A 24,553-nucleotide genomic window follows, 5' to 3' on the forward strand; every position below is an offset into this window, starting at 1 on the left:
CTCCCCTTCCCCAGCTCCATATTTTTTTTTTTTTAACTTACAATGGTGTAAAAGGCCACTGCAGTATGAAAAGCAGCATAAGAGCAGGGAATAGCAAATCGTGGTACCTTTCTTTCTGGATGAGGTCTTCGTTCATTTTGGTCAGCTGTACTGAACTATCACCAGATGCCTTCATCATGTCGGAAATATCATTTTCCAGCTTGCTCTTGTCCTTTGAAAGTTGCTCGAGCTTTTCATCTGCAGCCTTTAGCTTCCTCTCTAGCCCTGATTAAAGACAATATGTTTGTTCATCAGGTCTGAAGGTTTGAAAAACATACATCAGAAATAATGCATGGTTCTTACGAAACAATTAACATTAAACAATGCAGAGAATATAATCTCACCTGCAAATTGACTTCTTAAAGACTCTGATTCTGTGGTCAGGGATGTGCACAGCTCTTCCTTCTTACTGAGCTTCTCAAGTGCTTCTGAAAAAAAAATAATACACATTTCCATTTCAGATTCTAGCCCCAGTTGTAGAGTGAAAAAGGCCAAATAGCAGCAGATGATGCGGGAGGGTGGGGAATGATTATCTGAACAAAGACCAATTGATTATATAATTTACCTTGCATAGTTTTTGCTGATTTTGTCTGCTCATCTGTGCTGTCGGCCAACTTTTGTTTCTGTGGGGAATAATTATATTGCATCAAATTGTTCCATATGTTTTTTCAGCAATAGAAACATTTACAGGTAAAACATTTTAGGAGTGTAATTTACATGGTTTGAACAGAATTTGAAATATGCTTAATCATGAAACCAACTGATAAATCAAACAAACTGATATCAGCTCATTCATACACCAGCCGATAAGTAACAAAAAAATGCATTAGAGAAATACCAAAGAAATATTAAGGTAGTTTAGATTGAACATGAAAAAGACCAGTGATTTAAATCAGAGGCCCTGCAAACCCAAACCCAAAATTAAGCCCCAAGCCTCACCAAGACTCCAAGTTCCTGTTCCAGGGTATCCTTCAACTGCTTTTCACTAGTCAGAGTCTGCTGTAAAGAAAGGACTTCCTTTTGTTGACCCTCCAAGTGAGAGCTCAGTTCACTAACCTAAAGAACATGAAAAAATACAATAACAGCAATTAAATATGCATATTAAAGCAAAGCATTAATAAAACAGCAGGCAAAATGCCATACTAACTTCACAGTAGCAGCAGCAGCAGTGTTGTCTTTACTTGTCGTAGTAAGGACTTACTACACGACACATTCATGAAAATGGAGTATCAAAATTGTAAGGAGGGTAAATAAAAAACCCACCTTGGCACCCTGGTTGTTTTCTTGGCTCTGAACCGCCTCTAACTGACTCTTCAGGGTCACAACCTCCTGGTTACCTTGTGCTAATTGGCTGCGCAGAGCCACCATTTCTGCCATCTGCTCTTTGGTTTCTCTCTCCTTATCCCGGGCTTGTTGCGCCATCGTTGCCTCGTTCTCCTCAAGCTCCTTTACCCTAACTTCTGCAGTGTGAAGCTTTCCAAGAACATCTTCCATCTCCACAAGGTGCTGCTCCTCTGCTTTTTCAACGCTGGACCTTAGCGACTCCTCAAGTCGCTCCTTGTCTTCAGTCAAAGACAATAGCTGTGCTTTCAGTGCCTGCGTTTCCCTAGTCCAAGCTACAGTGTCAGCTTCGTGTTTGGTTCCAGCCGCCTCTATAGTCAACTTGTGCTCCAACTTCAGTCTCTCTAGTGCACTTTTGGTTTCTACAAGCTCTTCTGTCTGGGCACCTGTGCCTTTGCTGAAGGTTACCTTCAGCTCCTCCATGGCTTGCTGGTGGGAGGCAATGGCAGACTCCAACTTGGAACGCCACTGTTCAGTGATATCAACATTCTCCTTGTCGGCTTGGCTTAAGCGCATCTGCAACTGCTCGTTGTCACCAGAGAGCCTAACAGATGCAGCCTGGAGCTGGGCAACTGCCTCACCGTGGGTCTTTTCTTGAGCTTCTTGCTTCTCTTTGTATTTAACCAGCTCTTCTTGCTGCTTGGCCTCTTGGGAAGAAAGCTGATCCCTCAGAGAGTTTATCTCTTCCAGAAGAGGAGAAAGAGTAGAGTCTTCAGAGCCTTGCTGGGTTCCAAGACGCAGCTGCAGGTCAGCTACCTTTCTTGTATGCAGGGAAAGGTCCTTCTCAAGCTCCATTATACGGGATCTTTCCGACACCGTAGCAACCTTCAAAAGCAGAAATCTTGCATTTAAAAATGTATCCAATGACAGACTGGACCAGTGTGCACGAACAGAAGTGAATTAATAGACTTAAATCATACTTAATTGTTACTAAACAATTGGAAAAGTGAAACTGAAAATGTTAACTTAATCATTATATGGCAAAGGACTAACTATCAGTAAAACTAAGCTTTCTGAGAGAGGAACTGATCAATTTGTTTGTGTAATGAGGATGATATAAAACCATTGATCCCAAAAAAATGATGTTATACTGACCTCTTGTGGCTATAAAGAGTACAAATAATGGATGTAAACATTGAAAAGCATGTATGGAGCTACAGCAGTGTGAAAATTATTTTCCATCATGTATTACACTCAAAGGCCTCCCCATTGCATTTATGCTATTTTCCACCTAATTATTAGGGAGGACTAAAAATCTTTATGTTGTTTTTTTAAACATGCATCTCTTTAGCTGCTTGAATGTTATACTTCACAGCCTAGTTGACATCAACATTTTCATACTAAAAATAATTGTCAAATTATATCCTGAACAGACTATGGCCCTTATCCCCATTAAACTATAGGAATTATATTTTAATGATTCTTTTCAAATCTATATTTCCTGAGGGAACACAAGGATGCATAGTTTGGGAGGTAGAGCAGGTTTAAGACTTGCAAAATGCAGGAACACCAAATAAACAGGACAAATGGATGCTGGGAAGGATTGGGGAAGTAGAACATAGGATTAAAAATCGATTCAACGGTCACTGATTAGCTGAGGACAAGGGAGACGTTTGTCTGTCTGGTTAAGCAGCGATACCAGAAAAGCAAGTGTGAGCTCAGGTTGAGTAACTTACTGAAAAAGAATACAAGTAAAATAGCGGTCGCTCAAGAAGGCTGAAAAATGCATGTGGTGATCTCTATTCTTTTTCTTTCTTTTCAACGTAAAAGAATTTTAAGTGGATCAATTAAAATGTGAGGGAAGTTAATATTTAAAAAAGGGTTACAAAATGAATCTGCAGCCGACACTATTAATTGTAATGCGGAATTTGCAAATGTAACTTTAAGCAGGGTGGACTGATTGGAGCATTTATACAAACCTGATATAAGTATTAGTTTATTATTTAATTAGTTTGTGAAGGCGGTAAAATGCATTTGAAGGGTTCAATCACCACAAAGCCCAACACAATGCAAAGCTCCAGTTCCTGCTCGGCACCTCTCTGTAGCCACTGCAAATATTTTGGCCACTATCCCAAGGCCGTCTTTTCAAACGCAGCACACTGCAGAGCAGAATTCATTACCCTAGTGTCTTCTAACTCTCTTTGGAGTTTCTCAGCTTTGGTCTTTTCAAAGAGCAGGCTCTGTTCAAGCTCCTTAATGTGGGCATGCTCCAGCCTGGTCTGCGTCTGTTAGTAAACAAGGGGAAGAGGAAGAGAACACACCAGTGCCACCATCACATGCCAGCCCAAAACAGACAGAGAGGGAGGGAGGGAGGGAGGGAGACAGGGGAGAGGATAGAGGGGTTTGGACGATGATAATGAGTGATGGCGTGTGTTTATGTGTGTTTTCTTTGTGTATGAGTGTTCGGGTGGTTGGGGAAAAGGTAATGGGGTGGAGGCTGGCAGTAGTGTGTAGCTGAGTGGAAATGGTAAGATACCCCATGCAGAACGTTCAGGCTGTGCCATAAACAGCAGCGCATAAGGAATGTTGTGACAGATACAAGAAAGGCAGCAGAAGAGGGAGCCATGTGTTATGGATGTTCAGGATGAGTATGTCGATGGAGGCAAATTAGAAGTAACCATGCAAAATTGACACCTGGTGAACAAAGCATGTTGACTGTTATCATACATAGAAATGTTGATAATGTGGTTTAAGCAAGCAAATAAATTTTGTGAAAATGACTTCATCATGTCATTGAGAGAAAGTAGTGATGGTCAATTCATGACCCAAAAACACTTCATGTTGTAACACGAGGTAGATACATATAGAAGATATGGGGCGTTGGAAGTCTCTCATATCTATTTAACAATAGTCTGTAGAAGGACATTTGACTGCATTTATTGTATTTTTTTCCAAGTATCATCTCATTTATGATTTGTTAACCCCCACTGTTTTCTCTCTTTGGTGATAAGGCCATTGTCCTCGCTGTATAATGTAAGTACTGTACAGGAAACCACCAGTTAACACCACCATGTGCAGGATTCATGACAAACTTCACAGAAGTCAATCAGTCACACTGAAGCATGTGGGGCTCAAGAAATAAAAAGGATTCCTATTTGACTTATTCTTATTAAGTGCTATAAATAAGGGTTTAACTCAATGTGGTATTTTCTTGCCCCAATTTTGTAACTCTAGTTTTACATGTCACATGTAACCAGTGTTAATCAACTTAAAGTTTTCTATTGCAAAGGGGAATAGCACCAATTTTAATGTTATGTAGGTCGTCTCAGTAGACACAGTCTGACAAAACTGATATACCACATTCAATAGGTAATGAATAAATGAATCACGGAAGAGTTTGATTATGGAACTATAACAAATGCATCTTGGGGTTAACTCCACATTTAAATTTCTTTTCTACTTAGGCAGTGTATGCACTCGATGATAATATAGTCTGTCAAAATTAATGTTGGTATAAAAATTACATTTTAATCATCAAGCCAAGTGCTATTCCCCTTTGGTTGTGGCGGGCAGACTGAATTCAACTCTGTGACTGGGCAGTGGAATGACAAGGGAGCATCTCCAGTGATTCCATTCTGAGCACTGGACCAACATGGAAAAGACGAGGACGAGAAGGAAGAAGAAGCAACAACATCCCATCACTGAACAGGGAGGCATTGAGGGTTATAGCACATCATTAGTACACCACGTTTCAACAGCTGGAAATCAACAAAGCATTTCTGAGTTTGGCCTGTTTGGAGTGTTTTTGTTGTCTTTGGTGTATTTCAAGCAACATGCAAGTTTTTAATATATCCACAGCTGTGAGTAAATAATTAACTGTTAGTATACATGTTCAACAAGAAGATAAAGGGGTAGTCTAACCCTGTAGGACTCATTTTAAACATCTATTTTGAGCTCAGATGCCTTTGGGATAATTGAGATGGTCTCTTGTGAAGCACTGTGGAACAAATAAAAAATCCTTTGATCAGATATGAACAGCGATGCCACTGAGCCCTAAAAGTCTGCATATCCTAACTTAGGATGGGAACATGATTCACTTGAGAAAAAGACGATGAGTAATCAGAGCCTACTGTGTTAAATTACTGTAAAATATTATGTGAAGGAGAAATCAAAATACAGGTTGATAGCAACCAAACAATAATAATAATAATAAAAAATCTCTCTTCATTATAGGCAATTATTAATAAGCTTTTATGGTAGAGTTCCCTGCGCATATCTCTCCATAGGTCTTTCCCTGGGCTAAAAAAATAAAATAAAATAATATGTCTGTTAACAAGACAGGTGTGGTGACCACATGATACCTCATAATCCTTCACACTGCATTTGACAGCACATCATCTAAATTCAAGATAAAGCCAGTACCAAAGTGTCCATGCAAACACGGACACTGCAGAGACACAGCAGAGTAGCTAGTCTCTGGTGCCAACACAAATGAGAGACGATGCAAATGCGCCGTCTGGACTTGACTGTGACAGTTTACAGATAAACTTAGGCTAACTTTAATTGCATTGGACCTGCACCCAAGGAGAGGCACCGATGTATGCAAAGAATGAAATCACTTTATTTTAATGAATATACAACAAGGTTTATGTGAACTGTAATCCTGAGATGGGACCAGGGAGCAAGGTGCCTTTTGCTTCTCACTTATTAGTAGAATTTTGATTTTAAATGAATGGAAAAAGTCTGATTTAATTTCATTGCAGTGATGACTGTATTAGAACAAATACGTAACAATTCTCACGTTGCAGTGTTGTGAATATGTGTTGTGTATTTACCTCGAGGTCTCCTTTGGTAATGCAAGCTTCTTCTACACGGAACTGAAGGTCCTCCACCTTCCTGTTAAACCGAAGGCAAAAAAAATCTTACTTGAGCTTGTTCTTTGTTTGAATTCAACTGGAAAAGAAAAAGATTACACCACCTTGGGCAAATCTCCACCATCATGACTTTACGAAACTTTATGCTCTATAAGCATCATGATCTCAGCTGTCATTTTCTGTCTTAAAAATATGTGCTAAAGGACAGCATGTCACAGGTGACTGTACTTTTGACTTTTTATTCCTCTAGGAATCCTTACCTACGCTCCTCCTCCAGCTGATTCAGCAGCTCCACTTTGTCTTTGTCTGCAGCTTCAACCAAGGCACGTAGCTGATCCATCTTAGCCTCCATCTTCAACAACACATTAGATTAAAAAAAGGTATATGAATGACAAGAGATTCTGTAAACCTAAAAGTGATTTTGAATCAACAAGCAGGTTCATGCAAACTGATAATGATGAACCACTGGGTGAGCTGACCTGCTCCTGATCATCCCTGAGCAGGCTAATTTCTTGCTCCATCTCTCCAACATGGCCAGTGGCCTTGGCGACCTCAGCTCTCTCCATGTCCCGCTCAGCCATAAGCTGCTCAATATGCTGCTGCTTCTCCTTCAACGCCTCCTGCAGGGCTGTAGTGCCTGAAATCTTTCGATTATACCGGGATGATGTCTCCGTTAGCTATGAGGAGGCAAAAGAGAAGCAAAGTCAGATTGGTGAGTCTGCAAAGAATAAAGCAAGTGTATGATTACAACTTTTGAATATTGTTGTTTCTGAGTGTGGCCATGTCTCACCAGGCCTGTGCGGCTAGGCTTGGCGCTGACAGAGGATGCCACAGAGCTCATGGTACTTATGGAGGAGGCGCTAGGGCTTCTCTTCAGCCCTGATGGTGTGGCCACAACTTTCCGAACTGTAGTTTTTGCTTTGGCCGGCGTGGTGGAAGGGAAGCCGATGCGTGTGACTTTGTGCACTGGAGCAAATAAGCCATATTTGGGTTGGCACTGAAAATATCTGGGGATAGACAATTGAATACAATCATGATAATGAAAGTCATAGTGCACGTCACGTGGATGACATGTAAAACAACTTTTCTTCTAGATGTTTGAAGATCCTGTGGTTTTTGTACCTCGTGCCTGCCACTGCCCCGTCATTCTTTCCTAAAGGCTCGTCCAATTCCACACCGCACCAATCTCCTTTGGCAAAATCGGTTTCCCCAAGGAAACGTACCACTCCCGCCTTTGTACCACCAACCTGAGAGGAAAATACTAACATTAGCCATCATATAATCCCTTCAACAGATAAGAGAAGCCTAAGGTGTAATCAGATTTGCCTGGTAATAAACCCTGAATGAAAAGCAAAGCTACAAAGGTTTACATGATAGCACGTTTCCTCTGCAGTTCAATAGTCATGAGTGATACTTCCTCTTGAAAATAATGTGTTACACAGCCACTTGGCTGACGAAAGGGAGAAAAAATGGGAATCTGAAAAGAGGAAGAAAGGTGCTAATCAAGATATAATCAGACCTACCAGAATTCACACAAATGGTACTTGCACTAAAATGTTTTAGTAATAATACTTCCGTTGACTGAGAAATTGAAGTTTGCTGCCATGCTTCATGTGTTGTTTTTTTGAAAATACTAACCCTCTGAAGGAGAGATTGAGTCTTGGGAGTCACATTACTCTAAACAAGCATAGTTCTAACTGATGCTAATTGTGCTCAAACATAAACAAATCATTTTACAGTTCCGTCATTTAGCTGAAATATCTCTTTTAAATGATGCAACAAACTTTACCAGAACACGGTCACCCATCTTCAGTTCCCTTTCCCCCTTCTTCACTGATCCAGTCTCTGAGAGGTTGGAGATAGATTCGCTGTTTGTGCGTGCAAGGTTGGATGGTGTAGCTGGTGTAGCTGGTGTGGCCGGCGTGGCCGGCGTGGCTGGTGTGGCAGGCGTGGTGGTGGAGGCCTTCTTGCCTGCTGTGGTAGTTGTGGGTACTGTCGATTTTGTTGCAGTCGTATGAGAGGCTACACTAGTAACTGAAGGCGTGGGTGAAGCAGCACGGGAAGGTGGTGCCGTCTGAGTTCCATTAGACTCCCCCTCAGTGCGAGACAACTTGGATGGGCGGGTAAATATACCTCGCAGGGATTCACACTGGAAGTAGCGCACCCCTGCCACCGACCCGTCATTCTTCCCAATTGGCTCATCGAGAACAATCCCTGCCCACTGTCCCGGGGCAAACTGTGTCTCTCCCAAAAACTGAATGATGCCTGGCTTATTCCCGTTCACCCACACTCGCTCCCCAACCTGGAAGCTCTCCTCAGCATTTTGGGCATCTCCACCACTGGCACTTGCAGCTGATTTGTCGGCCGCAATAACTTTAGCTCCTGCTGAAATATAAGGAGTGAGAGAGACACTGCAATGACTGATGTGCAAAACATTGAAACATCATGTGATTTGATGTTCAGAGAATAATACATGTACATGTTCGGTAAGCGCAAGAGGTCATAATTCTTCCGATTTCCCTGCCGTTTCATGTTGTACTTTAATTATGTATCGCCAGCTGGCGTCTATAAACACATTTGCAAACACCATTTGGTGTTTGTGAACGCCACTCCGTTCACCTTCGCAGTTTGACCGACAGAGTGTATACTCTAATAGGCATTTGTGAACACTGCTCCATGCACCTGTGCAGTATAGCTGCAAGAAAAAAAGTCTGTTGCAGGTGATAGTTGCTGTTTGCGAACAGCGCTCCATGCGTCTGCACACATTAAAATAGTTGTTTTCCCCCTCAACTTTATTAATGGACACTCCCAGCCCTCACATATCCCATGATCCTTTGTGCCACCAGAGTATGTCCTCAACGTAGTGTAGGAGCAGCCCGTAGAGTACAGTAGGCTTTACATCCATTCCTATTGCAGACCAGTAGAAAAGGGGCTTTAGACTGTGAGCTTCATCCTGCAAAGCTAAGCTACTCTAACAAAGTAAGCTGTACAGATTTTTTTTGCATTTTTGAGGAGGATCACATAAAAGAACTAATATCTTTTTCTATTTTTTTCTGATTTCATAGCTTCCAAATCAATGCAAGCATGATAAAGTAATTTCAAACCATAGACAAAGGCAGAGTGTCTCACATGGCATACAGTACAATGTTTGCCTCTAGCAAGGTAAGCAATTAAAACAGAATTTTCTAATTACTTTAATGCTCGGGCGAGGCAACTATTCCAATATTATTAGAATGTATTCATTCAAGGGAAAAAACTAAACTGTCACATGCTCACCACAAGCTGAAGAAGTTGGGACACTTACCTGTGCTGGGGTTTGTCTTGGGGGCTCCTGTCCCAGGTGGCCTGGCTATCTTGCTGGGCCCTTTGATCCCACTGGACTTGGCTGTGCTCATGTTTCCTCCTGTGATCTGTTGAACCCACAAGGCTTGTGTCCGTCAGTGGGTGCACACTGATCCCAGACCATCAAAAAAACTGGTTGCAGTTCTGTGATGGCGAAGCTGTTTTCTCCGCCCCAAAATCAATTTAACAAAAACAAAAAACAAAATAAAAAAGGAGGAAAAGGGAGGGGGAAAAAAGTGGTGCTCACGAAAAGGACCCTGTTTGGAGAGGGAAAAAAATGTAACATTACTTGACTACGTTTTGCCTTTTCGTGTATTCTACAAAGCACTCAAGATAACAATGAAGGCTAATTTTCCAATTTTTTAATCAATCAAGTTAATGAATCATGTAAGTAAATGAAGTATTTGCTGACTCTCAAATTTATTTGAGTAAACCAATATTTATATATATAGCAAGTACAGATATGCCTTTAGGGCATGCTGATTTACTGTGTTTGTGTTGCTCTGTTAATGGAGGCATTTTGTTTCTGTTATGACAACAAGCTCCTCGGCCCACACCACGTCAAACCCTAAAAATACCCTGTCAAAGGTTGTCAATGTTAATGCCTTCATGAGCTTCTGAATAGCCTATCATCTGTGACCTTCACCATAATACACACAGCACCACAAACATTTTCTGTCACTCAATCTATCATTCTGGCATATTAAATCATGTAAGTCTGGTCGGCAGCTTTTTCTAAAATGGGATTACTGTCGAAACACGACCACCAGCAGATTATCCTGTTGGTCAGAACCTGATTGGCTGAATGGCGGCTTTTCAAACACAGTGTCCCTGTTGTTAAATGTTGAAGTGTGGCACTGTGTTAGGTTTGTCTACGTTTATTGCCCTCAATAATTGAACCAAATGAGCAAATCTACTATCAAAATACTGCAGCATCTTCCAACATGATCTCTTCCCTGCAGAACACTTGCAGGTCGGACACCAAGTCTGATGCTTGATCGTGCGACCACACTCAAAGCAGTAAATGCTAACTACACAAGCCACCCAAAGCAAGGACGTGCTGCTTTGTTAATAATGTGACTCACAAGGATTCATAGTAACTGCACATATGTGGGTATCCACGGCTGGACAGTGTAATCTTACAAGTATATGTCCACAGACCATGTAAGTGCAGGATATGAACGTCACTCATTAGCACAATTGTTTGATTGCAAAATCTTTCAAGACAATGGGGAAAAAAAAACTATTTTGTTATTTTATTTTCTTAAACGGGGCTTGAATTACAGTTGGGAATTTTTAGACCCTTTAAATTCCCTTTACTGTGAAATAAATCGATAAGCTATAAAATCAGCAAAGTATGTTTCTCCTGCAAAGTTAAACCATTTTGAATCCAGTCAGCCAAGACACTTGTCCTCGCAGGGTAGAAATTCAAAATAGAACTTGTTGTACAGCGTCACACAAACATGCCTTTCATTCCTGAGCTACAGTATGTAGCTGCTTCACCAAAAAAAAATTCTCTAACACCCTCCAAGATATTTCTCAGCAGAGAATGAAGGGTGGCCATCGGCATACACGACCTAGTTTGAATACAGTGTTCCAGTTTTCCCCTGCTGTGCCTTTGAATGATACTGATTAATTCCCTCAGGTCAAGAGGAGGCGCGAGAAAGAAAGCACTTCAATATCTTAAGGCTGCACGATGGAAAATAAAGGAATATGCATTACTCTGCGAATTGTTTCAGCGAAGCGCTAAACAGCAGAAAGATGTTGACTAAGAAAAACAGCCAGCTTTAGTGTAACTGTCTTTTGAACTCGATCAGAGGATGTTTCAGCTCCGATTGGTGAGCTGATGCAGTCAGCTGAAAATGATCCACTTAGTCTGGAGAATTTCCTACTGCAGTAATGTTAATCTTTTGCCACTGACCCTCAGTCTAATCTATATCCAGGAAAAAAGCCAAATGACAATGTTTTTTTTTATAACTGTAAGAGAATTAATCTGCTGATGAATGTTAAAGTAAAATTCTTAACTAGGCTTAACTTCAGTACTAATCTATACCCGAATCCCACGTTGTCTGGTTTCATTTTTTTCTGATGTAAATCTGAATGAACAAAAACAAATACATGGCAACCTACAAAACAGAATGGGGGATGTGCCTACTTCACAATGACAGCAGAGACATAATACACTTCCATGTTCGTGATATCAGAAGTTTGTATGCTCAGTCCGTCATTTAAAACATGTTGGAAAATAATCCTTAGGGAATAAAACTAAATCAATCTCCACAGATGAATATCTACATTATACTTGTGAATAGTGAACTAACTGATTGTGCAGGGTACAGTTCTTAGGCCTAACATATTTCAGAGAAGTATATCTTGCTGACAACATGAGCGTAAAACCACATGTGATACAGAAGTAAGAAACATGTATTGATGTTTTGCAAAAACATTAAAAACTCTTTCCATTTCAGCCTCCCAAGTATTCTACAGATGGGGTACACAAGTCAGTGGGATTTCCTTCCACATTTTCTTTTATTAAGCTAATAAAAGCCATTGATTTCAAAGATACTGAACCAGGACAAAGAGATTTCCAGCTTTGACTGAGTGTAGCTGTTGAGGCGTCCTTCTCAAGCAGGACATTTCTTATGAAAGCTATGAGCCTGATACAGTATCCAACTCACAGTTTTCACCAAAATAGGGGGAAAAAACCCACCTCAGTGTCTTCAGAGGGCGTATTCACAGATATAACCTATACTCCTACTCTCTTGCTTTGTCCCCACAAGGCCAAGGCCAGAACAAGCTCTGGTAAGTCCTTTTCGAGGAAACATCTGTTGAAATGATTGTGTAGGCCCCTGCTGGCCCTGACAGAGGAAGGTGTAGGAGCGCACTAACAGGACATAAGCACACCGTGAGACCCAGAGGCATCCTGCGTCCAGTGTCTCTGCCTACAGACCCACCTGTTTTGAAGTGAACAACAACAACATTGTCTCAATGCAAACAATTCAACCTTCTTCACAGCAAGGACAGATCAACACAGCCACTGCCAGAGCTCCCTCTGCACCCCAATCTAAAACATCCAGCCCTTTTCAAAAGTGATAAAGCGCCTTCAACTAGATCAGATAAATTGCATAGTAATATCCTACAGAATGGGTTTTTTCCAATCCACTGGGCTGAAATCAACTAATTTAAAACATGTAGACAATTGATATATTTCTGTAAAGTGACATGTTTATTAGATCATCTGTGCCACAACTATAAGTCCTACGTTCACATAAGTGTATTCTTAACTTGCATATGAGGAAGTTTTAAAGACTAGCAGATATTTTTTTAAAAATCAAGCTTGATCAAGCTCGTGTCACTCAGTTTGAATAGTAAGCGTAACTGCTGACTGGATGAAGCAGAAAGACTAATGTCTTGTCTGATGACAGTTGTCCCGGGGCTGGTCCGGCGGCGTCACCCCGCCTTCACGTCTTCATCCCCGGCTAACGGGCTGAGAGCTGTCGATGAGGTGGCACGTCTGCTTCCAGTGTATGATAAGGTACCGTGTCAGTTAACTCACCTTGTCCGCCAGTTCTACGCCACAGGTGAAATCAGACCATGTCCATCGCCGGTAGTGACGGTAACTACCTCCGCGTGTTCACACGCACCGATCACCGACTGACCGATCATCGACTGACCGATCATCGTCTGACCGATCACCGACTGACCGATCACCGACTGACCGATCATCGACTGACCGATCATCGACTGACCGATCACCGACTGACCGATCATCGTCTGACCGATCACCGACTGACTGATCACCGACTGACCGATCAACGACTCAAAGGAATTCCTTCAAGTCCAAATGTCTCCGCAACGTCCGCGGGGCTCCAGCAGGGCTCACTGCTGCTACAAGTTGAGAGTTAGCATAACAACTTGTGTCTCAGCGGATCACATGTAAATGTGTGTCGCCGCGTGAAGCCGTCGGTTGACAGCGAGCGAACCGTTCGGCTCAAGTGTCGCGTTGTGGCGACAGGAGAGACGAGGACGTGATCGGTCGACCGACCCGGTGACGTCGGCGGTGAGGCCGCGGCGGACAGAACCGGGAGAAGGGCTCGTTAGCCAGCTAGCTGAACCGACAAGCCCGAGTCACGTCTACGCCGAGCAACTTTTGTCGAACGGTAGCGTTTCTTTTCCTGGTTCAGCAGCCGCACACATGACGGGAGCGGCAACAGGAGCGCGCGGCCCTCGGCGGAGAGACAATACTGACCTGATGTGTTTCTACACAGCTTCGTCATCTGGTGGCGGGGGGTCAAACGTGGACACAGCTAGCAGGCTAAGTGCAGAACCGCAACGACTACTGCGCCCGGATCACACACGAGCAGGCACAGCCCCGCGTACGAGCTGTGGCCAACGGCCGAGGGAGACGTCACCGGGAGCCGCCCGCCAAAGATGATGTGTTCAGCGAGATGGAGCGCTCCCTCGCTGCTGAGAACAAACCCGCTCTCCGACAGAGAACACGTCACTGCCACAGTTCACACATCAGAGGAAGTCATACAAAGTTTGCTGACAAAGCACGGCCTTGTACTGGGGAGTCCTTCACATTATGCTTTTCATTTTTTCTTCTTCACATGAACACATTAATACAAAAAAAACTGCAAAAAAAAAATCCTTTTCTGAGGGAAAGTGTAGACTTTCTGTACACCATACAATTTGGGATTGGAGTGCAGAACAAGCTTGGTTCATCTCAGAATTTTGAGAGGATTCAAAATTATGATCATAATACCAGCCATTTCAAATCAGAAATTCTGAAAAGTTGGAACAATGGAGGAAAAAAAATACTATACATACAAGATCAGTCAGACTTGTATGACTAAAACTTCCAGATTTTGAATATAAAGACTGAATAGTTTAAAATCCTATGCCTATTGTTGCAAGATATATACGCATTTGTTTTTAACAAAAAGTACGCTGTACACACAATCGTTTTCACACAGCTTTGTAAGAAGTTAAATATTCTCTTGTTTCTCAGAGGTTCAGCACACCCATACATTATGCTCTTATGAGCATGTATATTTGCATAAATATGTATGTAGGTGTGTGGGGGTATTCTGAGTGTATAATGTACCGTAAGTGCAAGTCATTTACCAATCTAAATGAGAGTATTCTACATGCATGGGGATGTTGCCGTGCCCTGTGTCCTAATAATTTGGACAAATTCAACATTCACTATGTTGGTAATTTTCTTAACTTTGTGCGAACAACATCATATAAGTTATTTAGTTGATTTTAATCTGTATTTGAAAAGTGTGTGTTAATAAATTAATTATATGAACCAATTTGATAAATTTGTATAATAAAGAAAAAAATTGTTGACAAAAAAATATTTGGGGCACTGTTTCAAATATATACAATTTCATTTGCAATGATCATTAAAATCAGGAAGTGAAGTGATTATAGCAACAAAGAGGGCCATCTTGCTCACCAACAAACAGCAAACTAAAATCCAACCCACATCTCAGTAGATCTATGAAATAAAGCACTGACACAAGCAGGTTTACTTGATGATTTTAGATCAATTCAAGTGGGACAAAAATAGAAAAAGCCATTTAAACAACATCAAATTGCCATTTTACAAATTTTACAATAAAATCAACAGCTCCAGTTACACTACTTACTTCAAAAATCTGAGACTTATCAGTCAAAATCTACAAACCATTGCTGTTGCATCATCTGCCACTGCCCCTCCCACATTATATGTTTACAGATGAAATGTAAATACAGCATACATAATTAACTTGGTATAAAACAATAAACGGCTAAAAAAATATACTTGATAGGCTGGGGATGGAAATGAAAAAAAGTTTTTTGTAAAAAAATAAAATAAAATAAAATAAAAAAACATTCATCCTCATGTCCAAATCAACAATGTAAATTTTTATTTTTTCTTCAAATTGCGAGGGGAACTTTTAAGTAAGTCTCTGATCCTAAGGTATGTCCCTGTGGCTTCAGCAACTTCAGTGAATTCCGGTGTATCTTCGAATGGAACGATGCCAGCTGCAAACCTGCTCCGATGAGGAACAGCTGTTATCTTCTCGGCATGCTTAGGGGAAGCACAATCTGTGGCACCCCTGTTAGAGAAATCTGGATCAGGGGTCTCCGGGTTGTAATCCTGGGATTTGACTGGACCCGGACACTGTGGGCCATCGTCTTGGGCTTTGAGTGGCTCAGGACTCTGTGGGTTGTCATCCTGGGATTTGACCGGGTCAGGACTCTGTGGGCCATCGTCTTGGGCTTTGAGTGGCTCAGGACTCTGTGGGTTGTCATCCTGGGATATGACTGGACCAGGACTCTGTGGGTCATCGTCTTGGGCTTTGAGTGGCTCAGGACTCTGTGGGTCGTCATCCTGGGATTTGACTGGACCAGGACTCTGTGGGTTGTCATCCTGGGATTTGACTGGACCAGGACTCTGTTGGCCATCGTCTTGGGCTTTGAGTGGTTCAGGGCTCTGTGGGTTGTCATCCTGGGATTTGACTGGACCAGGACTCTGTGGGCCATTGTCTTGGCCTTTGAGCTGTTCAGGGCTTTGAGGGCTGTCTTCCTCAGCCTTGATTGGTCCAGGACTCAGAGCGCAAATCTCTTGAACTTCTGGTTCCTTTTGATTTTCACTGCCATGGCAAGCGTCTGCAGGTCTCACTGTGTCCATTGCTTCTTCTGCCTCTTCTGTTTCTGTGTCGATATGTGCAGGCGTGGACACACTTGGTGAACTGGGTATTGGTGTTCCCATCACAGGTGTCTCACAGTCACTATTTGTGGCGGTGTCAGCATTTTCTAGAGCTGCCCAAATCAGCCTCTGCTGCTCTTCCAGTTCCTCCAATGTCAGGTCATCGTCTGCTCCCTCCACAGCATCATCAACTACAACCCATTTCTGCCCTCGCAGAGCCGGAGAGCCGTTGTTGGGCGTATGAGGAGGTGTACCTTTAGGGAGAGGTGGGGGAGTGGGTGTAGCTGGAGGAGTGCCCTGGGGTAAGGGAGGAGGTGAACTGAAGCAAGGAGAGCCAGGGGGCAGCGGTGGTTGGAACTGGAAGTCACCTGGGCCTGGAGATTTAAAGGGTGTTCCTGGGTCTGGGGGGAGAGATAAATGAAGTCGCCAAAAGATTAAAATATGACACTTTGACCAAACAACGAAGCGACCGATTTAAGTATTACTGTGTATTATTCTATATTTCAGCTATGACCAAAAACAGAACATTTGCTTCTTATAACATAGCAATGTAAAAAACAACAACAACAACAAAACAACAAAAAAGGAAAGCAAACTAGTATTTTGCATATCAAGTCATAAAAACAAAAGGTCACTGGATTTCAAGATTAAAATCAGAAAAAATACAGATAACTCTTAATTTACAAAATATTGTGTTCTGGACACTCGAGGCTCATTATATGCCTCCTGAAAAAAGGTGACTAAAATGAATAGGTACCTGATTCAATATCCATATCTGAGCTCCTGCTAGAGTTCTGATCAGGACTGGGCCTATTCCTCTTCCTTTGATGTGGAGATGAGTCCGATTCATGCCGCCTCTTGTTGCTGGTGGCACCAGGCTGAATGCAACGAAGAATCAAATGTTGAATAAAATTATTTACAGGTTGGATAATCTTGAGCTATATCAATATATGATTTATTTTCATTATTTGGCCACTTAATGAAAACTTAATGCTCCTACCTATAATGTCATGTTCAAATAGCACAAATTACAATGATTGACAAGAGTAGAATTCATGGCTGAAAGAGGCAGAAATGGCTGCAATATCTACGATGATCTTAGAATAATCCAAGCTCTTATGAAACATTATTCACACAATAGCTTCTGTTAAAAGCCTGTCTTTCATTTCAACTAGAGTGGTGTGAATAAGAATTAATGTTAGTGCAAGTCTTAACACCTACACCTTAGTGTATTCCAGAAAGTTTGGTTACATTTGCCAAATTGTCAAAAAGGAAGCTAGAAAATAGAAAGCCAGATGGGAGGTGTGGCATACTTGCTTTGAGAGGAAACACCCAACCACTGAGGAACTTCAAGATAATTACCATAGGAAAGTTGTTGGACAAGTAGGCGGCATAGTTTTGCTTCATCTGGTGGTTCTGTATTGGAACTGAACCATACTGCATGAACTCCTGGAAGTCAAAAAAAAAGAGATAAATAGATTGAGACAAAAAAATGCTGCTAAAACATATAGAAACTTCTGTCTCAAAAGGTGGTGCACTGCATTTCTGATGCCATCATTTCTCACAAACAAAATAACGTATACACACAGAAGTCCAAGTAAGGCCATAACACAGTGATTAATAAACAAAATGAAGTATTAATATAATCATTAAAAAAAGACTTACATCTTTCATTTTGTTTGGTGTAAGTACATTAAAGCCTGGGAAATCCACCAGTTTGGAAACATCATAAGAGATGTTTTGTGAATTGCTATTCTCCGTTACGTTGCCATTATTTGAAGCTGCAAAAGAGGAAAACACAAACAATTAAACTCAACCTTTGTACAGGTTAAAAAGATCCTGTTTTGCAGTAGGTCACTGAAATGTAGTCAGTGGGATGTTTAAAACATACCGTTTCCATCATACATTGCTATGCCAGAGTTTTCCATCTCTGCCTCTTTGAGCCAACCCGGTGGGTAGCCAAGCTGCCTCATGCGATAAATCAGAGGAGGCAGGGTGTTGCCATCAATTCCCAGTGCAGACAACAGCTCCTCACTGTTTGAGTACACAACACAGTAAAAAAAAAAAAAATAATAATCAAAATTGACTTTAACTTGTTCCAATAGATACTGCTTGTGGTTAAATGATGCTCATTTCCGTTTCAGCCGTGCCTCATGACTCCAGGCTTGTATTTAGCAAACCGCTCCTCCACTTCATCCGCATGGTATCGTTGGTTACTCTGTGGGCCCTGGTTGCTGTTTTGATTGAACTCTTTTCTTCTTTCATTGATTGCAGCCATGTCTTTAGGCTATGGAGGTGACAATATAAAAATGTAGTTAATCGAGTTAGGACACTCTTGTGTGTTTATCTTGGGTCAATGCCATAATAATGAATCCTTATTACCTTGGGACAATCTCTCAGCTGATGGCTGGCGGAGCCACAGTTGAAACACATGGACTTTGGTCTAAAATGACAAGATCAGTAATAGGTTCATTATACGTAGCAACTGACAAAGCAAGTTACAAGCAGAAGATGAAAACTAAATAAAGCTGCTTATTGTTAATCCCAGTCATACCTTTTGTCTTTCATTTCGATATCCTTTCCATCTGTTCCAACAACTTGGTTAAAAACCTGGTGATAGCTTTGCAATAATTCAGGAAATTATATTGCATTTGCCCACACTGGAATAAAATCTAATCAAATGATATTGTCTACTTGAACTCAGTAGCACTTAAGCCCTGCCCATTTATAATACGAACATACATTTAAAAATGTTTCCTCCCTTAATGAAATCACCTGTGGGGAACAAATACAGGCAATTTCTCCATCTTAAAGATACGTTGGAATGTCCCATCCATCTGTCAGCTGAGGGTTTTCACTGACCAGAGGCTGTCCAAGTTTATCAACACTGAAAGAAGTGAAATATAAGACGCTTCCAACCACCTAAGACAGAAAAACGAGACAAGAGTTCATGATATGTTGGGATTATTCAAACCGCAGAGAAATACCGTTGAGAACAACCGCGGTGAACACTCACTTTAAAGGCTTCTGTTGTTGTTCTCACACTGCTGGAGGACGTCTTCGGTGGCTCGTCGTCCATCGCAAACGCCGAACACTGTAAAGACGATGGAACATGTTTCCCCCCCGTCGAATGTCGTCAATGAAACTGTCAAAATACTCTTTGAGGTAAATACCTGAGGTTTCACGTGAAAGGAGGATTTTTTCTTTTCATGGTCTGGTTTCTGGTGCTTCATAATCACGCTGCAGATGCAATCTTCAATCTCCTGACGACACTGCCTAAATGAGACGTTCGTTGTTGAGTTCGTTTTTTATTCATCAGAGTACAACATATATTCACGAAGGTGTTTCAACGGGAAAGACGCCAGCAAGGTAGTCATGGGCTGTATTTTAGTTTTATTAGTCAAAGTATAAAAATGAAAACAGATGGGTCAGCCATATCAATTTGTTTCAACAACACACGTGAATTGACACACGTCTACAACCTAACAACCGAGACGATGCAAACCCACAGTGGACGAACGAATGCAGTTGCCGATGGGAAAAGATTGCTTACTTCGAAATACCGTTGTTTGCGTAAAGGATCTGAAGAAGTGGCCCGTCGTTGTTGACATCTTCCACTGTGATGCCGCTGTGAAGTCAGAGGGACATTAGCATTGGTTCGTGGGCGAACCGTTTGGTTTTTCTAGTCTGAATTTCCGAGCGTCCGCCCTTTACCTTGGTCGCGTCAAGATGTTGAGTTTCCTCCTCAGAACTGTATGTGATCTGCGAGTTAAGGGGAAAAGACAGAGCATCTGTTCTCGGCTACACGCGAGACGCCCGCGGCGCTAGCATGCGTGCTAACCCACAGCGCTAGCATACAGCGAGCGGATCTGACAGAAGGATATTTTCCTCAGTGAGCTTCTGGATGTAGTCGTCGCTCTCATCCAGCTTGCTCCGGGGCTGGCTCGTCTCCTCCTGCTCCTCTCCCTCGTCATCTGAGAAGCGAATGTGCGTCGGCAGCGCCGGCGCGGAGTCGTCAAGCTGCTGAAAGAGCTCACTGTCTCCGAAATCCACTTCAGCCATTTTTATTTTTTACCGAGCTCTGTCGTGCAGGGACTGGAGTTCAGAGGTCAAGGCGACTGCTCTTCGTCTTCATTGGTCGTCGTCATGTCACGTGTAGGGTGGACGTATACGTGATTGGGAGAAGAAGAGAATTGGTGGAGGGGGGGTTCGCCCGTAACTTTGTCTTGGCTGGCTCAAAATATCCACAGAGAACAGAACATTTAATACACAGCTGTTTTCACATAAAACATAAAGCAAGTCATTACCAAATTTCTAAACATTCTAAACAAATTTCTAAGCTGTTTCAGTTTTGATTTTACCAAAAATGTCACAGTCAGAAGCCAGTGGTGTAAAGTAATTGAATATTTAAGTACTGAGTTGAAATACTTGTACGTTACTTTTTAGCAGTTTTTTTATGCTATTTCTGCCCACCACATATTAAGACATATTACTCCGCAGTTGTAGTTAGTAGTTACTTTTCAGATTAAGGTTCCTTAATGCAAAACACATCCCCACATAAAATATATTTGCAGTAGGCACCTATTATTAGGTGCAGTCCTGAATTGATTTGCTGATTGACAGAAAATTGACTGCTGATGATATTATTGTTTTGTATATGCGCTGCTCTCCCTTGCAACCAATTGAATTGTGTTTAATAGTAGTGAGGTTTGGACAACGAATTTCCAAAAGGTGTAAATCTCTGCTTAAGTTACACAAACCAATCAATGAACTGATTGATTGCAGACATAATCAGGCAATTCATCCATATGTCTCCAGTATTACATTGTTAAAAATGAGCTCCACCTCAACCAACATCAACAGTAAAGTTCTTCTTTGACATAATGTACATATATTAATCTGATGATATAATAGGCACAGCTCGTACTATACTATTGATCATGTGTAGTACATTTGACACATTACACTCGAGCAGTGTGTTTTACTAAACTAAAAGATCTGAATATGTTTAGCTTCATCCCGAGTCGCTCTTGTGGTCTGTAAGACAGCGCTGAGGGCACAACGTGCTCCACTCCACATGCGTCTTCCCCGTTGATCCGGTGCGGTTTGTTGCGGACGTTCAACTTCTCCACTTGCGTTTACCGCGTTGACGCAGCACGGCCAGCGTTCCCACGGGACAAGACTCAGTTTCGACTTGGTGAGAAGCATACTTTGCTTCCAACAATGTCAAGTAGCTCAACTGTCCACTTGTCGCTGCCGCAGTGGGACGTCGGCGGCTTCCGGAGGATCCGCTTTGTTTACTTGGAGAATCCAACCTCGTTCAGGCTGACGGAGTGTCCGCACCAGGTGAGCGATCACTGCCGAGCGCCACTGCAGGATCGAAGATGTCTGTTTTCGCTCCTATAGCGACGCAAATTGCAGCGATGTTTTTGTACGGACATCAGCCGTAGACACTTAAACCAACCATGAGGTGCAGTATCAGCCGCCATCTCCAGACAAACCAAAAGCAGTTTATGATATTTTGACTTAATATGTAATTTTCAGATGTTTTGATTTTTTTAATGTATGAACTACAAACCAGAGGCAACTTTATAAGAGCTTTTTTTTTAATTTTTTTTTTTAATTCAACTCAACTCCCTATTTCCACCTTTTTCTTAATGGAAGACTTCATAAGGTGACCCTGTGTTTCAGGGCCCCGTGATTCCTCTGTACTTAGGAGCCGATGTCTTCTCCAGCACTGACGTCCGTACAGAGAACCATCCCAGGTACCACGCCAAGTTTGCCAAGAAAGGACTGGCCACAAAAATAACATTTTCCTCAGGTAAAATGGCACCACTAAAGACATACCCGTGTGCCTTGCACACAGCCATTCACACCGAACACTGTTGTCTTCCATCCTGGTTTGTTGTAGCACTCAGGTTTCACGGGTTGAAGGTACCTTCTGCAAACAACAGTCTCTGGTTCTACAGCATTCAAGGACTTTTCCGAGTAGCCTTTGAAATGTACAGTAAGCAAGAGCAGCTGGCTGTGCTCGAGAACTTCCAGGTACAGTACTGTTCACACAATGCATGTCTCTGCATGGTATCTACTGTACACACTCCCAAATGATCTTTTGACATATTATGCCTTTACTTTGTAGGAGGTTTGGAAATCGCAGATAAATGACAGCCCTCTGAAAATGAGTTACAGCCTCAGGATGCAGCTCGACTTCGCAGCACCCAGCAGCATGTGTGATACAGACTTAAGAAATGACATGTCACAGCTGCAGCATTGCCAGGTTGGCATGGCATTGGTGGACGTACGCGTCAGTGACAAGAGCGACGCGTCTGCAGATCACGATTACTGTTCTTTTCCGAGGAAGAGCTTGCAAACTGAGCAAAGCAAACTGGTTTTATCCACAGTGAAGCAAAAATTACACAGCTTGGATGAGAAACTCTCTTCAGATACTCAAAGCCACACAGAACAGCTGGGAACCATCTTGCTGCTTTTGGAGAACATTAATCAGTACATGAATGGGAGTCTAGAAGAAAAGGATGTGACGGAAACTGTGTTAGCTCTGCTACAGGCCAAAGACTGGGGCTCTGCATATTCAAGTTCCCTCCTGAGTTGTATAGGACGATGGCTGGGCCAGCAGTTTCACGCAGCCAACAGTAGCATTAGTCAAAAAGTGGAGGGCTTTAAAGTTCAGCATATTGAGCGAATAAGTGACTTGCCACCTGCTGAGCAACTAGCCACAGAACTATTCCCAGAAGCCATGCAAACACTGCTGCTTCACTGGATGGGGTTAAGTGAGGAGTCCACCGTGGAGAAGAGACACAGTGAATACCCGATCCTGCTCCTCATCCTCGAGTTCGCCAACCACAACCTCATCACTGGTGTGGCTCATGTGCTCTACTCAAGTCTTATATGTAAATAAATCTTATTTCCATGTAGGGATCAACGGAAAGACCAGGGGTGAGGTCGAATTTGTTTAGGAAGTTTCCTAAATCTTGACGTGACCCAGAAGTATTTGATCAGCAGCCATGATAAGATATGTTCGGATTCTCTAAATGCAAGGAGCTTCGATGCTTCCTTTCTTATCTTTAGTGCAGGGTACACTGGAGCTTACTTTGTAAAAGTAAGGAGAAGTAGACGCCACACAATTCATTGCGGCAGCGATATTTAACATGATGCGCCATGCACAGACGTAAACGATTCAAAAAGAAGAAGAAGTAGAAGTGTATGAATATGACGCAGAAGAGTCATCATGTCAGTAACTGTTACATATGAATCATTTACATCTGATGTCACACGGTGGCAAAACACTGAAACATGCTGATGGAGCCTCTGCGTTTTTTGTAGTTGGATTGTCTAAGTAGCGCTGTCGGCTTTTCCTAAGTCCTATCAATTCTCCTTTACACCTTTCCTTGACCTCATGACATTTTCCACTGAGGTCAAGGAATAGTAGATAGGAAGGACAATTCGACCTCACCCCAGCACTGCAACTCAAAAACGTCCATTATAATGAAAGTATTTTTTGGATGGGAAATTTACAGAGCACTCTTTTCTGCAGCACATGACATTCCATTTTGGTTTGGTAACAACTTGGGCCGCCTGACTAATTATTTATCTACTTTCAGTGTAAACCTATTTTGATGTTTCCTTCTATTGTTTTACAAATGTACAATGCCATGAATAACACTATTTTGCCTTCATTTGCAACAGTTAACGAAACACAATTAAAACACCAAGCAACTAAATCAGCATATTACATAAACATGATAACCATACATGTGCAGTACGTCCATATATGACGGTCAGGCCACATACCACAGGAAAGACCAAGACCAACAGTCATCTAGCAAGCAGCCGAAGAAGAGCAAAAATTGTTTGTCAAACAGCGACGTACGTAAATGATGTCTTGCCTTTGATGTTTTGTCTTGTACCATAAATCCACTTCTGCTAGCTAGCACAAAGGCTCCTCGTCATTTTGAGCTGATATGAGTTGGACCTATCAAATTCCTAACGGTGGATTCGCACAGATGAGCTTCATCTGCAATATTACATAGGGATTATTCACTCAAAAACAAAAGGTGAACTTAAAATCTTTCATTTATGTTGTGTTCCAGCTTCATTTACTCTGACACAGTAACACCCATATTGAATTTACACCTCTGATGAGATCTCACAAATGTTACCAAGATTAAAGAATAAAGCCCTTGCAGTTGCAGGCATCCTCTTTCATTTTGTGCATGTCATTATGGAGCAGGGACCTGTGAAAAGGGCCTCGAGCTTGAAGGATAAAATGTAATGAACCACAAACATATCACAGGAA

General features: G+C 42.0%; 3 protein-coding genes across 14 annotated transcripts in view; 1 reads left to right on the forward strand and 2 right to left on the reverse strand.

Moving 5' to 3' along the window:
- clip1a (CAP-GLY domain containing linker protein 1a) overlaps positions 1 to 13,959 on the reverse strand; it is a 24,233-nt gene extending 10,274 nt beyond the window's left edge. Inside the window, exons 1-14 of one of the 10 annotated variants that reach the window (XM_047329181.1) lie at positions 13,786 to 13,959; positions 9,499 to 9,604; positions 7,984 to 8,576; positions 7,317 to 7,441; positions 6,985 to 7,201; positions 6,674 to 6,871; positions 6,455 to 6,546; positions 6,156 to 6,216; positions 3,501 to 3,605; positions 1,303 to 2,205; positions 979 to 1,095; positions 605 to 662; positions 384 to 467; positions 108 to 264 (exon numbers count right to left, since the gene is read on the reverse strand). In XM_047329181.1, coding sequence (XP_047185137.1) covers positions 108 to 264; positions 384 to 467; positions 605 to 662; positions 979 to 1,095; positions 1,303 to 2,205; positions 3,501 to 3,605; positions 6,156 to 6,216; positions 6,455 to 6,546; positions 6,674 to 6,871; positions 6,985 to 7,201; positions 7,317 to 7,441; positions 7,984 to 8,576; positions 9,499 to 9,589 — 2,801 coding nt within the window. In that variant the 5' untranslated portion in view covers positions 9,590 to 9,604; positions 13,786 to 13,959. Of the gene's footprint in view, positions 1 to 107; positions 265 to 383; positions 468 to 604; positions 663 to 978; positions 1,096 to 1,302; positions 2,206 to 3,500; positions 3,606 to 6,155; positions 6,217 to 6,454; positions 6,547 to 6,673; positions 6,872 to 6,984; positions 7,202 to 7,316; positions 7,442 to 7,983; positions 8,580 to 9,498; positions 9,794 to 13,092; positions 13,433 to 13,785 lie in introns of those variants that run through there. The other 9 variants (XM_047329179.1, XM_047329180.1, XM_035640445.2 and 6 more) reach the window with 9 other exon arrangements.
- Positions 13,960 to 15,071: 1,112 nt separating this feature from the next.
- On the reverse strand, positions 15,072 to 20,351 carry zcchc8 (zinc finger, CCHC domain containing 8). Its single transcript, XM_035640451.2, has 14 exons — positions 20,124 to 20,351; positions 19,954 to 19,996; positions 19,793 to 19,867; positions 19,413 to 19,515; positions 19,256 to 19,333; positions 19,058 to 19,161; positions 18,794 to 18,859; positions 18,622 to 18,682; positions 18,390 to 18,526; positions 18,131 to 18,273; positions 17,905 to 18,020; positions 17,602 to 17,688; positions 16,997 to 17,117; positions 15,072 to 16,640 (listed from the first exon to the last, which is right to left on the reverse strand). The coding sequence occupies exons 1-14, from the start codon at positions 20,299 to 20,301 to the stop codon at positions 15,454 to 15,456; spliced, it is 2,499 nt and encodes an 832-aa protein (XP_035496344.2). The 5' UTR covers positions 20,302 to 20,351; the 3' UTR covers positions 15,072 to 15,453.
- Positions 20,352 to 20,509: 158 nt separating this feature from the next.
- On the forward strand, positions 20,510 to 24,442 carry si:ch211-110p13.9 (uncharacterized protein LOC562347 homolog). Of its 3 annotated transcripts, none has more exons than XM_035640456.2 (4): positions 20,513 to 21,585; positions 21,931 to 22,004; positions 22,151 to 22,284; positions 22,379 to 24,442. In XM_035640456.2, the coding sequence occupies exons 2-4, from the start codon at positions 21,962 to 21,964 to the stop codon at positions 23,153 to 23,155; spliced, it is 954 nt and encodes a 317-aa protein (XP_035496349.2). In that variant the 5' UTR covers positions 20,513 to 21,585; positions 21,931 to 21,961; the 3' UTR covers positions 23,156 to 24,442. The 3 variants fall into 3 exon arrangements, with proteins under 3 accessions (XP_035496347.2, XP_035496349.2, XP_035496348.2); XM_035640455.2 differs by having other exon boundaries at positions 20,517 to 21,585; positions 21,931 to 22,060; XM_035640454.2 differs by having other exon boundaries at positions 20,510 to 21,585; positions 21,931 to 22,284.
- The last annotated feature ends 111 nt before the right edge of the window (positions 24,443 to 24,553 follow it).

The sequence above is a fragment of the Scophthalmus maximus genome, chromosome 19, assembly GCF_022379125.1.
Source record: "Scophthalmus maximus strain ysfricsl-2021 chromosome 19, ASM2237912v1, whole genome shotgun sequence".
Taxonomy (NCBI): Eukaryota; Metazoa; Chordata; class Actinopteri; order Pleuronectiformes; family Scophthalmidae; genus Scophthalmus; species Scophthalmus maximus.

What these genes read in the sequence shown, in the direction of transcription:
- zcchc8 (XM_035640451.2), bottom strand. Translation starts at nt 20,301, where the DNA reads ATGGCTGAAGTGGATTTCGGAGACAGTGAGCTCTTTCAGCAGCTTGAC. An exon ending in CCTTTCACGTGAAACCTCAG is followed by an intron (nt 19,334 to 19,412) that starts GTATTTACCTCA and finishes TCGTCTTTACAG; the next exon opens with TGTTCGGCGTTTGCGATGGA. An exon ending in CACCAAACAAAATGAAAGAT is followed by an intron (nt 17,689 to 17,904) that starts GTAAGTCTTTTT and finishes TTTGACTTCCAG; the next exon opens with GAGTTCATGCAGTATGGTTC.
- si:ch211-110p13.9 (XM_035640454.2), top strand. Translation starts at nt 21,463, where the DNA reads ATGTCAAGTAGCTCAACTGTCCACTTGTCGCTGCCGCAGTGGGACGTC. An exon ending in TGACGGAGTGTCCGCACCAG is followed by an intron (nt 21,586 to 21,930) that starts GTGAGCGATCAC and finishes CCTGTGTTTCAG; the next exon opens with GGCCCCGTGATTCCTCTGTA. An exon ending in CTGTGCTCGAGAACTTCCAG is followed by an intron (nt 22,285 to 22,378) that starts GTACAGTACTGT and finishes TTTACTTTGTAG; the next exon opens with GAGGTTTGGAAATCGCAGAT.